At 46.1% G+C, this 15490-nt stretch overlaps 1 protein-coding gene across 1 annotated transcript in view; it reads right to left on the reverse strand.

Moving 5' to 3' along the window:
• Window positions 1-981: 981 nt before the first annotated feature.
• LOC124690507 (subtilisin-like protease 4) overlaps window positions 982-15490 on the reverse strand; it is a 16112-nt gene continuing 1603 nt past the window's right edge. Inside the window, exon 2 of the mRNA XM_047223887.1 lies at window positions 982-3384. Coding sequence (XP_047079843.1) covers window positions 982-3384 — 2403 coding nt within the window. The remainder of the gene's footprint in view (window positions 3385-15490) is intronic.

Genomic DNA, 15490 nt, shown 5'->3' on the forward strand with positions numbered 1-15490 from the left:
ATGGGGTTCCGAACTTGGACAGATTCTGGATGTATAGGGGAACTCCCTGGGCGGTGAACCGGAGGGGACCTTGAGATCATATGGGCAGATCCTTGTTAAAACATGTACCTATGACCTAACCAAGCTGAAATGGAGACATGTGCCCACCGGGGAACCCCGCTGGGATGTAGTCAAAGGGGTAGACCACGCGGTCAACAGAAGTAGGGTTTCGTCAGCAATCGAGCCTCGAAGGGTGTGAATGGCCCAAAACTTGTGTGTATCCACATAGCATGCACAAAAAAAGTTTGAACAGGGACAGTTTGGCGCCGGAACTGGAAAGAAAAAGTAAAACTGTGCCGACGGTGTCACCATCGGCATAGCTTGACAGTTCACGACCGTGACGTTACAGTGGAGTTGGCTGCGCCGATGGTGCGGCGGCCGATGGCCATCGTACAGTCGTCGGTGTAGACGTGTGCCGACAGTGCTCTGATGTGCCGACGGTGCCTGCGCAGTCCCCGACGCGAAGTGTGCCGACGAAGCTACACCGATGGTCACCGTCGGCACAGCCTGTGCCGACGGTTATTCACGCTGTGCCGACGGTGCGGGGCGTCTCGGCGTAGTGCGTGTCTCCCGTAGTGGCTGGTGCCGGTGCGATGCTGCCGCCGGCGCCTGCATCCGGCGAGTATTTTTTTTCTCAAACCTAACGTTAAATTCTCAGTATACACGAACTCTTTTCCAATGTATCATGGCACAACTCAAAATATGAAATTGTGCAAAAGGAGACTGTCCACAATATTTCCCTTGTTTTTCTCTTTTCATTCATGTCTTTCGTTCCTACCCAACAAGGCTTTCATTTCATGGACATTAATTGTAGCAATACGGAGCATCTACTTAATTTCAGAAATTCGTGTTCCAGATCATCCACCGGCCTCAAGATGGAAGCTAAAATGCTAACGAAGTAATCCCTCCTACGTACGTGCATGCCGGCTAGTTACGGATCGATCAGCCCGCCGTGTGCTGATCCGTACTCGTCGTGTTCTTCTGGTTCTGGAAGAACTTCTTGGAGGACACGACGATAGGGCTACGCACGACGTGCTTCCCCGAGACCCACTTGAGCTGCCCTTCCGTGATGCGTTTCTTCAGCCGCACGTTCTTGCTGCTGATGGTCACCGTGAAGGTCTGCACCTCGTTCACCGCGCTGAACCTGAGCCTGCTCGGCGTCACCGTCACCGAGAGCGTCGGCGGAACCTCGTCGGTCGACGCCGTGTACACCGCCTTGCCGTTCCCGACGTTCGTCACCGCGCGGCTGACGTTCACGGCGTAGGGCTCCTCGTCGAGGACGACGGTGATGGACGGGTAGTTGAGGTCCTTCTGTTCGACCACCGGTTGCTGCGCGCACAACATTGGTGGCGCCGGGTGGATGATGGAGTTCATCTCGTGGTCGCTGTACCCGAGCCTGCACAGGTAGGGGATGTAGTCATGGGCGCTGAGGTTGTACACCAGTCCCGGGTTCATGGCCCTCGTGGGGTTGATGAAACCGGCGCCCAGCGCAAACATGTTGGCATGATGACCGTCATAGTCCAGTATCGGCATCCGGCGCCGATCCCTTATGTCGGTCGTCGTCATCATGGCCGACTTGATCGCTGCCGGCGACCACGTCGGGTGCGCTTTCTTGATCAGCGCGGCGATACCGCTGATGTGCGGCGCGGCCATGGACGTGCCGGACATGATGTCGAACTTGTACGCCAGTTCGTTGGGTGGCTGGGCGAGTCCCTCGGGCTTGGGGACGGCGGCGATTATGTTCACTCCAGGGCCGGTGATGTCAGGCTTGAGAATCCCCGGGTTCTGCTTGCTCGGTCCCCGCGACGAGAATGGCGCCGCGATCGGCGACACGCGGTTGCCTAACACCGTCCCCCTGAAGACCAGTCGAGCCGTCGGGTTCTTGGAGGAATTCATGTACGCCTGGATCTTCTCCGCTGAATTGTATTCGATTTGCGCTGCTGGGAGGGCATGCGCCTTGGGTGAGATCACGGACCCAGCCCAGTCCTGTGAAACGATGATCACGGCGGCAGCGCCGGCGTCGTGCAGGATGCTCCCCTTCTGGAGGTTGGTCAGGTTGCCGCCGGTGTAGCAAAGCACAATCTTTCCGCTGACTTGCTCGGACGTTAGGACGCTCTTGTCCGAACACGTGCCGTCGGCGGCGGTGTCCCTCACCAACGGCCGCAGTTTGCTCACGTAGGTGCTCGGCTGGTAGTATGATTCACCTCTGATCTCGATTCCATTGCCAAGCTTAACATCGGCAACGGCCCTCCGGTCGGTTGTGGCCGCGCCCACGGTGAGCAGCCACGGCGCCTCGTTGGCAACCGTCGCTACGTCCGGGCCGTTGTTCCCAGCAGCCGTGCACACAAAGATGCCTCTCATGATGGCGCTGTATCCCCCGAGCGCAATGGGGTCGGCGGCGAAGTCTCCGGCATTGTCGTCGCCGATGGATATCGAGAGCATGTCGACGCCGTCCTCCATGGCGTCGTCGATCGCCGCGAGTATGTCGTCGCGGTCGCAGCCCTTGCCCACGAAGCACACCTGGTAAAACGCCAGGTGCGCGCGGGGCGCCATGCCGGCCGCCGTGCCCATGCCACTGCCCATTGCGTTAGCTCCCGGCACGAACGCGCCGGCCGCAGTGCTCGACGTGTGCGTCCCGTGTTCGCTCTCGTCGATGGGAAGCACCGGATCGTCGCCCCCTTTCCAGTTCCACCTCGCCGACTCGAAGAAGGACCGCGCGCCGATGAGCTTGTTGTTGCACGCCGAGCTGTTGAAGTCGCACCGGCCCTTCCACTTGGCCGGCGGCGGCGGCATGCCCGTGCCGTCGAACGACGGGTGCCCGGGGGTGATGCCGCCGTCCAGGACGCCGATGATGATCCCCTCGCCCATGTTGCTCCTGTTCCACACGCCGCTGTGGAAGATGGGGCCGGTGAGCCCGAGCATCCGTGGCGTGTGCGTGGTCATGAGCTGGTAGGTCTTCTCGGGCACCGCCTTGACGAACCAGTCCGCCTGCGCCATCTTGCCGAGCTCGTCCGTGGTCAAGCGCGCGGAGAAGCCATTGACGACGTTGCGGTACGAGTAGATGAGCCGCGGCGCGTTGGCCGGGTCCGCTTCCAGCTCCTCCTTGGCCTGATCGCACACCGACGCCAGCAGCGACGCGTGCCAGCTCGACACGTCCTTGTACACACGCCGGTCGTACTCGTACGGCTGCCGCACGATGATGAGGTAGTTCTTGTGCACGCCGTGGTCGTGGTGGCCAACGACGGCGGCCAGCAGCCAGGACGCGTGGAAGAAGAAGACGACGGCTAACCGCTCCATTGGAGACGAACTACGTACAGAGGTAGGCCAAGGAGTCCAAGAGAGAAACTTTCAATCGAGGGATTGCTTCGTGTCCTAAACTTGTGCGTGAACGGCGCGCGCGGGGTACGCCTAATATTAGCAACGGTAAGCGAGGTTTGTTGGGGCGGCTTGTTTTGCGCCACGAGTTCCATTGGCATATGCTTCATTTGAGCTTCGCATGTGGAGGAAACGGAAGAGAGGACTCCGCACCAGGCCCCACCTAGTCAAACATGGAAATGGAAGTGCTGGCATAAATTCACTTCCTGCGAGCCAAATTATGATTCCTACTAGCTACGGAGATTTTAGTGGATCACGCGGCCGCCAGCAAGCTATATATTCCAGTGTTAGCATTCATATGGTGTGGTCACGTACTTTACCTTTTGTGTGTATGAACATTTATGATCGATCCATGGTGCTCAATTTCATTATATCTCCAACTGCCACATGGCGGAGAACCGATGGGGTTTGGCGTAATATATTGAATGTTGTATTATTGAGCCTCTCGGACGAGTATGTATATAGGTAAAAGACAAGAAACGAATCATATCTCTACCCATTTCTTACTAACCGTAGTATACTCTAACATCCCCGGAGTTGTATGTAGCAGTAGCATCGTTAACAACAACAACGTTGCAGATGGTCTAATGGGAGTAAAAGAACCTAAAGTAAACTACTGAGCTGAGATCCCCGAATAGTAAGGTGATAGCATTTTGTGCCGATATTGAGATAGCCCGGAGGGTTAGGCACATCATAAATTCACTTCCCACAAAGAAAATTAATTATGATTCCTATTAACTACGGAGGTTCTAGTGGCTGACCCACCAGCAAGCCATTCATGTGTTCTGCCATTCATTTTACCTGTTGTGTGTATGAAAATTTTATGATCTATCCATAACGCTCAAGCATTCTCCAATTGTGACATGGCATTCCTTCCAGAAGGTTTATAATTTTTAGGGTTTCTCTATGTTTCGGTCGATTAAGATTTTCTTAAGTCTTAGTCATCTGTGAAATGTGTAATCAGATTTTTTACAAATCCAACTCATTCCAGCTGCATTAAGTGCAAAGAGAAGTACACCTATTTCTAGTTGCACCTTTTTAAATTGTGTTGCTTTTCTTATGTGACTGAGATTTAAAAATAAGTCTCACTCGAGTAAGACCCAACAATGACAAATCCTTTATTTTCGATTTGGTGGTGTTACTGCCTTGCCTCTAGGCATCTTCTTGACGTCTTTCTCATCTATGTATTTTATCTATTTGTGACACCGATGCGATATGCGCTAGAGTGTTTCCATCATTGAATTAGGACGAAAACTATTGATTAGTAGAGATGACTCTACGATCCAACTAAAATGTGCGACAACATTCCATCTAGCTATTACCAAACGAGCACTGAGGAGTTATTGACAGTATCACCGCATGGTTATGTTTGTTTGATTTAGCTTCACATTGGTTGCGGAGGGGGGCATAGCACACTTTGCATTTGCAAGGGCGATGGTGTCCTGCCTTACCACTTACCATAATACTTTTTTTCAGGAGAGGGCTCACAGCTTCTTATGTTGATATCTATATTTACATAAAAGAGACGCTAACTTTTGTGAGTGGAGAAAGGTCCGCCGCTAGGAGGCTTGGGGTGAGAGGTATGAATCGTTATCCCCGTCTATAAATACATCTTGAAAGCCCATGGCTAGGGTTTATTGCTTCTTTGGAAAACCCATGGTGTTCTATAAACACTCCCCATAGCCTGGCACCCATGGTTTTTTCCTCTCTTTATTGGATAGCTTTTCTCACGTTAAAATCTTGTGTTTTTTGCATGTGATTTGTTTGTTCTTCGTTGTTTTTATCGTCGTGTTTATAACACAACCTCTGATGAGATTGCGTTGTCCTGTTCTTGGTTCAATATGGTATCAAATGGTAGGTAGATAACCGGTGAAAAAACTACCGAAAAGCCACAAAATCGGTGGAAATTCGGTACAAATTTGGATAAATCTTCAAAAAATGCAAATTAGATGTGGGGGGTTGAGAGAAGATATGAGAGGTCTAGAAAAACATAAAGAAATTATCTGGAGGCTGATAGTGGCATTTTTGCATGCTTCTCTCCCGCTAACAATTTTTTTAGTTATTGTGGTTCAAAAGAACACTGGAAGACTAGGAAATATAGAAGAATATGGAAACCAGCAAGAAAAAATTCTAGAAGGTAGACGTAGCCCATGGTATACTTCTCATTTCTAGCTCTTTTTGCCCTAGCCCTTTCCTCCCATAGGAATCTATCTCTCCACTCTACAGCGGCGCAACCTGGTTCCTCCGATGTCCAAGAATATCCTACCTTAGAAGCAAATCAAGTCAAACGTGAAGAAGTCCAAGATTAAAAAAGATACTTAGGGCATACATGAACAATTCCAAAATAAAGGAAGATCATGAAGACTCCAAAAATAAGACATGTAAGAAGTGACCCTTTCTCACTTGGCTAGGGGAGTGGATGTACATCTGATGGCAACGAAACTATGTGTGTATATCAAGTGTTGGTACTCTAAGTGTAGAGTTATGTAGCAAGGGGTGATTTTCCCCAAAGGCCATGATTTATATCTAACTCCGGGGGGGGGGCTATATTTTGTTAGAAGTATAATACATAGGGTTGGTATTATAAAAAATTATTTGGAGCATCGGAACCAAAAAAATTAGCATGAATGAAGATCAAATTAATGATATTCCTCGGAAGAAAAAGACATTTTGATTACTGAATTCTCAGAGAAGGAAGTATTAGAAGCGATCATGCACATGGAACGGAATAAAGCACCCATGCATGATAGCTTGCCCGCGGAGTTTTACAAGACGTTTTGGGATGTCATAAAAGGGGATCTCATGGCGATGTTTGCTCAATTGTAGCATGGGGACTTACCTCTTTATAAATTGAACTTTGGGGTGATCACGTTATTACCAAAAAAAGAGGATGCTAGTAGAATTGAGCAATTGCGCCAATTTGTCTTTTAAATGTGAGTTTTAATTTTTTTTACTAAGGTTGGAACTAATATAGCTACAAAGATTGCACAAAAGGTTGTGTGACCTACTCAGTCGGCTTTCATTCTAGGTAGGAATATTTTAAAAGGTGTGGTGTTTCTTCATGAGACTATCCATGAACTTCATAGGAAGAAAATGGATGGAGTTCTTTTTAAAATCGACTTTGAAAAGGCTTACGAAAAAGTTAAATGGTCCCTTTAACACAAGCCTTGCAGATGAAAGGCTTCCAACCTTTGTGGTGTGACTGGGTTGCAAGGTTTGTACATGGTGGTAGTGTCGGTATCCGTGTGAATGATGATATAGGTCATTATGTTCAGACTTTAATAGGTCTTAGACATGGTGATCCGCTAACTCCCCTTCTTTTCAATATTGTAGAGGATATGTTGGCAATCCTTATTGCAAGGGCAAAAGAGGATGGTCAAGTTGGTGGATTGATACCCCATCTAGTAGACGGAGGGGTATCAATTCTTCAATATGCCAATGATACTATCTTGTTCTTGGAAAATGATATTGCAAAAACAGTGAATATGAAACTTATTATTTGTTTGTTTGAACAACTCTAGGGACTTAAAATCAATTTTCACAAGAGTGAGATATATTGTTTTGGGAAAGCAAAAGAGAAACATAATGATTACATACATATTTTCGGTTGTGAAATTGGGGCTATGCCGTTTAAATATTTAGGTATTCCTATTCACTATAGGAGGTTGTTGAACAAGGAATGGAAACCAGTAGAAGACCGATTTGAACGCAAGTTAAGCTGCTGGGCAGGAAAGTTGCTCTCATATGGGGATCGACTAGTACTTATTAATCCCATTCTTAGTATTTTGCCAATGTTCCTTTTATCCTTTTTTTGATACCCAATGGGGTAAGGAAAATGTTAGACTTTTATAGATCTTGTTTTTTTAGCAAAGTGATCAAACAAAAAGGAAATATCGGCTAACTAAATGGAACACTATTTGTCGGCCAAAAGACCAAGGGACTTTGGAAATTGAAGTTTTAGATATTAAGAATAAGTGTTTGATTAGCAAGTGGCTATATAAAATGCTTAATGAGGATGGAGTGTGGAAAGACTTGCTACATAACAAGTACCTCAATAATAAGACAATTTCTCAAGTCAAGGTTAATTCTAATGATTCACCCTTTTGGAAGGGTTTAATGAGTGTCAAAAATGATTTTTTTCCAACGAGGTTCGTTCGTCATTGGTGATGGACTGAAGACTCGGTTTTGGGAAGACCCTTGGCTCGGTATACAATCTTTAGCAGATCAATATCCTTCTTTGTTCAACATTGCAAGAAATAAAAATGCAATTGTAGCTGATGTTATGAGTTTGATGCCACTGAACATTAGCTTCAGGCGGACATTATCTGATGACAAATGGAGGGCGTGGGTTCACCTCTTGCAACGCCTAATGTAGGTGCAATTATCGGAGGAGCCGGATAGATTTGTATGGCATCTCACAACAAATGAAATTTTTTCGGTCAAATCATTATATGTTGATCTGATGAATGACCATACTATTTTTTTAAAGAAATATATATGGCGTTTCAAGGTTCTGCTAAAGATTCGGATATTTATGTGCTTCCTAAATAAAAAAATTACTCACAAAGGATAATTTAGCCAAAAGGAATTGGACATGACCGAAGAAATGTGTTTTCTATAGTGCTGATGAATCCATTGAGCATCTTTTTATTAAGTGTCCCTTTGCAAAGTTAATATGGAGAATTGTTCATTTTACATTTAGTATTTCTCTGTCATCTAATATCAAGAACATGTTTGGGAGTTGGCTTAATGGAATTGATAAAAGAACGAAAGCTCGAATCTGCGTAGGAGTTTGTGCTTTGTTATGGACAATTTGGAATTGCCGTAATGATATTGTTTTTAACAGAGCGGAAGGTGTGTTCTGTTTTTGCAGGTTATACACAAGCCTACTTACTGGATCCACATGTGGTCATACCTCCAGTTGGAGGAGCAGCGTACACATATGGAGTCTGGATGCACTCGATTGATGGCGGTCGTTCGGGCTATCTTCAGCCAGAGTAGTTGGTAGCGTGCTGATCGGACGCAATATGCATAGGCGTATTATGTATTCCCCTTCTATTACTATTTTCCGGTGGCTTATCTTTGTGAATACCTTGTGAAAGAGCAAGGTATATACCCCGTGTTTTGTGTGTTTGATATAAACACTTGAATGAATTTTACCGTGTGCATAGATTGTCTTCGATAGATTTGCAGGTGCACGGTGTCCTCGTTGAACACGTCATGATCGAAAGACCTAAGCGTAGCTTATAGGTTTTCCGGTTTTGTGTGTGTGTCGCGAGGTGACGTGGTTGGAGAGATAAAGAGAAAAACTGCAGACTATGCCTAACCGGTACTACCGGTACCAGTAGCGGTAGTACCGCTACCCTACTGGTACCGCCCTGTGGTACCACTCTGGGTTTACACTGAATCGCCCCACAGAGCGACTTGGGGTACCTCTACAGTACCATGAGCGGAAGTACCACTCGCAAGCGGTAGTTCCGCCGTGGTTGTAACATCCCAAATTTTCAAACAAAGAAGAAAATGAATTTCCTTTTTCCAAAAATTGGAGCCAACAAAAACTTTAATTCAATTGAGTTTGGTGCATAGTGCTCCTACACAATTGTTGTGGATTTTGCTAAGATGCTTGGGTGAAGTATTTTGAAATGTTTTCTAAACCCTAAGCCTCTCAAAACCAAAGAGGAACTTTTAGAAAGAAAACAAAATAAAGGGTGAGGGATATGTGGGCTTATGGCCATTTCTCTAATAATGGCCTATGCCCTATTTACTTTACCCAAATGGTGAAACCCTCCATCCACCCAACCAACCTCTTTTGAACCCAAAACAATGATCCTTTGGATCAAAGAGAAAGCAAGAAAAAAATTTGAGAAATCACAAAAACCCTCACATATGGTTTTGGCCATTTTTGAAAATCTTTAACCTAGGCCATTTTGGCTTGTGCCATTGGTTGGAGAATGTTACTAAACACTTAAGAACACCTTTGGAATCAAAGAAACTCAAATCAAATCAAATTTGAAATCAATTTGAGCTCACATGAGATAATGGTCAAATCTGCCATTTATATCATGATGCCTACTTTGAGCCTCTGTATTAAGAGATTTTCAAACCAAACAATTCCAACTCTTTGCACCTCATCCAAGACCACATCAAGGTGAACAACTTTGATAAAGACCACCCCTGCAAATTTATGCTGAATCCAAAGTTATGCTCAAACAAAGTTGGAACTTTTTAACAGATTCAAGATGGTGCACTTTTTGAAATTTCTCAAACCAGCTTCATTTTGCACACCACCACCAACATATGCCCAATATTATTTGAATCACCTCCACCAAATTTTTTGGCAAAATTCAAAAGTGAAGCTCTTGCGGCCATTTCATCAAATACCTGGTGGGCAGCAGACAACAAAACACAAACCACTATTTAAAATAGTGTTTGGCCTAACTTGGTTCCCCCATTGGTCACACATAGTGCCCTAGCATATCCTCTAGCCATGCCATGCCTTGCCATGCTCACCATGGCAAAAGTGTCTCCCTATGTCATTGCATATGTCACACACTTTGGCCATGATCTTTTGTGCATGATCTACCCCTCCCTAGCCTTGCCAACCATGTCACACACACTAGCCTCACCTCACTTGAGATAGCATTGCCCTCCTAGACCAAGAAGAATGCATAGAGGATCCATGCCTTGGACATGCCATTCCCTTGGTCCCCTCCAACATCTTGCCCCCACTTTGACACCTTGGACATGCCATTCCCTTGGTCCCCTCCAACATCTTGCCCCCACTTTGACACCTTGGACATGCCATTCCCTTGGTCCCCTCCAACATCTTTCCCCCACTTTGACACATTGGACATGCCATTCCCATGGCCCTCTCCTCTCCCTCCTTGAACCTATAAATAGAGCACTTCCCCCACTCCAACTCTTCACACTACTTCACCCCTCTCCTCTCCCTGATCCTCCTCAAGCAATCCCTCGTCCCAATTTCATCCACCGAGCCCCAATCGATCGCCGGAGCGCCGCCAGTACTGCTGCAAGATCGCCGGAGCTAGGAGCCGCCCCAGGAGATGCCATCTGTACCTGGAGCCTCGCCACCCTCGACAACGCCGCTGCGCACCCTCACCGACGACCTCCGACTGCCGGTGAGCTCGCCGGACCCCAACCCTCGCCGCCAGTAACCCTGGTTCTCGTCGGAGACGACGACGAACCTGAGCCGCTCGATCCCCTTCTAATCGTGCGGCCACCGTTTCGTGTACCGATTCGGTTCATTAAGTGTCGCTGACACGTAGGTCCCATTGTCAGGCGGCCCGCTGCGTGCGAGACGCGCTAGCTGGGCCGGCCCAACTCGTTTCCCCTCGCCTAGCCAAACTTCGTTTCCCGCTAAGCCCAATGCATTTGAATTCGGATTATTTCATTTCAATCAAATTACATACTGGTACTTTACTAAATTTTGAATAAAACAAAATCTACAAATCCATTTGGAGTGAAACCAATTTTGGGTGAAAGCTAATGAATAGATCTACCCAACCCCACGGGTCTCAAACCCTAATTCATCTTAGATCATCTGCAACAAAAATGGCAAGGCAGTAACTTTTCAAATTTCAAATAATTATTAAAAATCAACCATAAATGATTTGAGTTGATTCCAACTCTCATAAATCACTTTTCATATTGTCTAATTGATTATGTAAAATTATGCCATGGTTTCTTCATAAGATCATGAGCTAGATTCAAATAATGGCTATGTAGTCATTTCTAGCTCAATTAAACCATTTCCAATTTTTGAATTTCAAACCTATGAGGTGTAGCACCTCATTTAAATCACCTTCCCAAGTAAAGTAAAATAATGTGATGACCTTAGTTGCATGGTCTCATACTTGCTTACTTGAGGATCTTAAATCAATGAAGTATTTAAATTGCATGAGATGATGAATCTCATTTAAATCTTTTTCCCAAATGATAAATATGAAGTGTTGACTTTGTTTAACATGATTTCATAATTCTTATTTGAGGAAATTAAATCTTAGCAATGTTCAAATGAGATAGGATTACTTTCAAATAAAATAAATAGAAAACCCTAGTTAGTATTAACTCATGTAAATCTCAACTAAGGAAATCTACTTCTCCAAACCAAACAAAGAAAACCCTAGCATAATGTTGAGTAATATAGAGGATGACGCTAGATCATCTTGAGTGAGCCATTAAGGCTAAACTAGTCCACTTAAGTATTGTTTGGTGATCGTATCCTCGTATTCGTTTATAGACGCTAGTACCGGAGACTATAAGGAGGAGGAGGTCTTCTACCAAGAGGAAGAAGAAGAAGAACACTTTGATCAATACACCACTCAAGGCAAGCTAATATTCTTGCAAGTTACCCTAGTGCAAAGCTCTACAAGAGCAAGGCACCATTACATATTACTTTATGCTTAATGACCCCATCCCAAGTTTTTAACTTACAAGTTTTTGACTTTGGTTTATCAAAGTTTATTCTTGATTCATGATTTACTTGATCTAGATATAGATTAGTACAAGAGCATCACACTTAGCCTAGAGAGCTACAAGTTAAATAGCACCCCTCATGACTAGTTGCTAGTGCTAAACTAAATTTTGGCTACTCTAGAAGGGAAACATATGAATCAATGACTTTGAAAACCTTGGAATGAGGAGTCATTCTATTGAGAGATTTTGAAGGGGAATATGACTTGTGAATCAAATGGTGAATTTTACCAAAAAATGATGGTTGGGTTCGGATGCGATACCATTCCAATTCTTAAGTACCCCCACAATACCTGAATCTGGGTAAGGCTTAACTGGAAACTTATGTATTTTAGTATGGGTTCCCTCTGAACAAGCGTCATAGGGGTTATGCCGAGGCTGCCTCCGTTGAGAGTGAAATGACATGAAATAAGGTGAATGTCCTACCCAAGCCCTGTGCAGTTCCCAGGCTGACGGTTTGTCTTCACTGGGAGGCCAAGCTCATGGGGAGAGGTGCCTATACTAGGGTATGTAAATGAAAGGTTATGATTGGTAGTTCGCGCACTGAGTGCGATAAATCAGGGCCAGTTACCCCTGACGGACTATTGCAATTATTGTGGCACAAGTGTACGACCTCTGCAGAGTGTAAACCTATTCGGATAGCCGCGTCCGCGATCATGGACAGTTGGAAAGGCCATACTATTCCGTCATCAAAACTTTTCAAAATATGATATGTGACTTGTGACTTGAAAGAGAAATGTGACTTTGACTTTGAATCACAACTGAGTTGTGGGAATGACACTAATGTTCCCACTTGAGTTAGTTAGACAACTAAAGAGTCTTTTATTACCAAAATGCTTACGAAATAAAACTGGCTTTATGCAAATGAACCTAGAGCTTAGAACCCCCTTATTATAGTGGATAGTGCTTACACTAGTATTAGTTTGCGAGTACTTTGAAGTACTCATGGCTGTGTCCCTGGCTATTCAAATGGCCAGACAATGAAGATGAGCCCCAGTACCAGGATGAAGGACAGCAGGGCGTCTACGACAACTAGGACCACTCCTGACGTCAACAGTTGCCTGTGGAGCAGATGGATCGCAACCGCTACTTCGCTTCCGCTATGTGTTTTGTAATTGGATCTCTAGATCCACTATGTTGTAATACTGGATCATGTGATCCCTTGATGTAAGACAATTATGGTTTGTAATGAATGATGTTCTGTGATATCAACCTATTATGTCTCGCAAAAACAATATTCCTGGGATTGCGATGTATGGCATAATAGCATCTAGACTTAAAAATCCGGGTGTTGACAGTGGTACCGCTTAGGTACCATAAGACGAGTTACGGCACTACCGCTCTGGTACAGCTGAGGTATCGGATGGAGTCCGGGGCTCATGGAGTCCCTAGCGGTACCACCAGCGGTACCGCCAGCGGTACTACCGCTGTGAGCCCACGTGGTGAATCTGTGGAGTGCATTCGAACCCAGAGCGGTACTACCGCTTGCCCAAGCGGTGGCACATAACGGTTGGATTTGGAGGGACCTATAAAAAGGCCCTTTCTTCCCCAACTCGATTTTATCTCTTTTCTCTCTCTCTCCTCCATTGTTGCTGAGCTCAAACCTTGAGGATCTCCCCACCTACCCAACCAATCTTGCTTAAACTTTGTGGAGTGGTGGAGGAGGCCCCGATCTATAGTTCTACCAAGAGAGAAGTCACCAATGCGTGCTAGTCCTTAGTGTATCTTGGAGTTAGGGTTCCTATGGTGGGATCTTGGAGGATGTGCTCCTATGGAGGCTAGTTTGGAGTTGTGCTAGCCCCATAGGGTGTTGGGAGCCTCCGGTGTTGTGGAGCTCGCCCCAACCTTGTGAAGGAACCGCCGCCTCAATCGGCTACTTAGTGGAGAAGGGGAAGATCCTTTGTGGAGCTTTCTCGAGGAAGAAGGTGAGGCCTTCCTTCGTGGTGTGGCCATCTAGCCTTCGTGGCTAGCACCTCCTCAACGCAGACGTACTCCCTCTTGTGGGAGGAACTGCGGGAAACAAACCTCACCTCATCTCCGCCCCCCCCCGGTTGTCCCGCTCCCTAACTTTACTATCTTGTTTGGTTCCTTTACTTGTTGCACTAGCCTAGGATCATAATAGGAACACCTCTACCACTAAAGCTATCACCTTTACTTCCACATCGCATAAAAACTGACAAAGGCATAAAAAATGTGTAGCGCCCATTCACCCCCCTCTTGTTCGCTACGATCCATTCAATTGGTATCAGAGCAAGGTTTTCTTGCTCGGGCTTTACCTCCTAAGAAATGGCCGAACAAGAGACGGTTGAGAATGGGTCCCTTCCCGGTGAGCAACAACCTCTAGCATCTACCATCAATAGCACAACGGCTACGTTCGATGACCTCAAGAAATTGGAGTCATCCATCGTTAGCCAAATGAAGTCTATGATGATGGAGTTTGTTGCTCCAAAATCAACCCCCACCGTAGATCCTAAGGCAAGTGCCGAGGATCCCCCACCAAAAGCTAATCCATTTCCTCTTGTTGGTTTTGTCGCTCAATCAACAAAAGACCCGCAAAAGGAAGGGCTTGGGGAGACCGGAACTTCATCAAAAGGGAAGGATGAGCCACCGGTTGCAGAACGTTTAGGGGGTAATCATGCGGTGCCACCACCAAGTGATTACACCATAAATGTTCCTATTCCTATGCCACATATCTTGTCTCATGGTTCACCACCGCTACTTGAATCCAGTAGTTTTGAAAATTGGCAATTCTTAATGCGTTCTCATGTGCGCAGTGCTTCTACCGAGCTTTGGCGCATCATCGAGGAGGGTTATTCACCACGAGACCCGAAGCACTTGACAAGAAGAGAAGTGGTGGATGACCAACTCAACGCCACCTCCATCAACATGATTCACATGGCCGTCACGCCCAAGGACCGCACTCATATTCGCTCGCTCAAGACCACCAAAGAAGCATGGGATAAACTCGATAAGCTCTTCCTCGGAAATGAGAGCATTCAAAACTCTCGTTTCGATGAAGTGAACAACATGGCCGAAAACTTCGTCATGAATGAGGGAGAATCGCCCGAAGAGATGTACCGACGCCTCATCGCTATTGCCGTACAAATGCAAGATCTTGGGGCAACGTTTGTGGATGGCCATTGGATCAAGAGAAAGTTCTACAACGCTTTCCTCCCTTATAAGGAAGTGAATTTGACGGCCATCCGCCAAAACGCCTCCTTCCGTGCTATGACATCCGATGAAGTTCTTAGCGAAGTCATCGCTTTGGACATCTCCAAGAAGAATAAGGAAGATCCTGTTGCTCGCGCTCACAACACCCGCAAGCCCAACCTCGCGTTGAAGATGAAGGAGCATGAAGCTAGTGAAAGTGATGAGGATCCCATTGAGTGGGGTCCGGATGATCTCAAGACCAACTATCATGAACACATGGCTGATGACCCACAAGTATAGGGGGTGTATCGTAGTACTTTCGATAAATAAGAGTGTCGAACCCAACGAGGAGCAGAAGGTGTTGACAAGCAGTTTCGATGAAGGATTCACTGTAAATGCTCACGAGACAAGTATTCGGGGGTTTTGATATAGC

This window comes from Lolium rigidum, chromosome 2 (genome assembly GCF_022539505.1).
Source record: "Lolium rigidum isolate FL_2022 chromosome 2, APGP_CSIRO_Lrig_0.1, whole genome shotgun sequence".
NCBI classification, from domain to species: Eukaryota; Viridiplantae; Streptophyta; class Magnoliopsida; order Poales; family Poaceae; genus Lolium; species Lolium rigidum.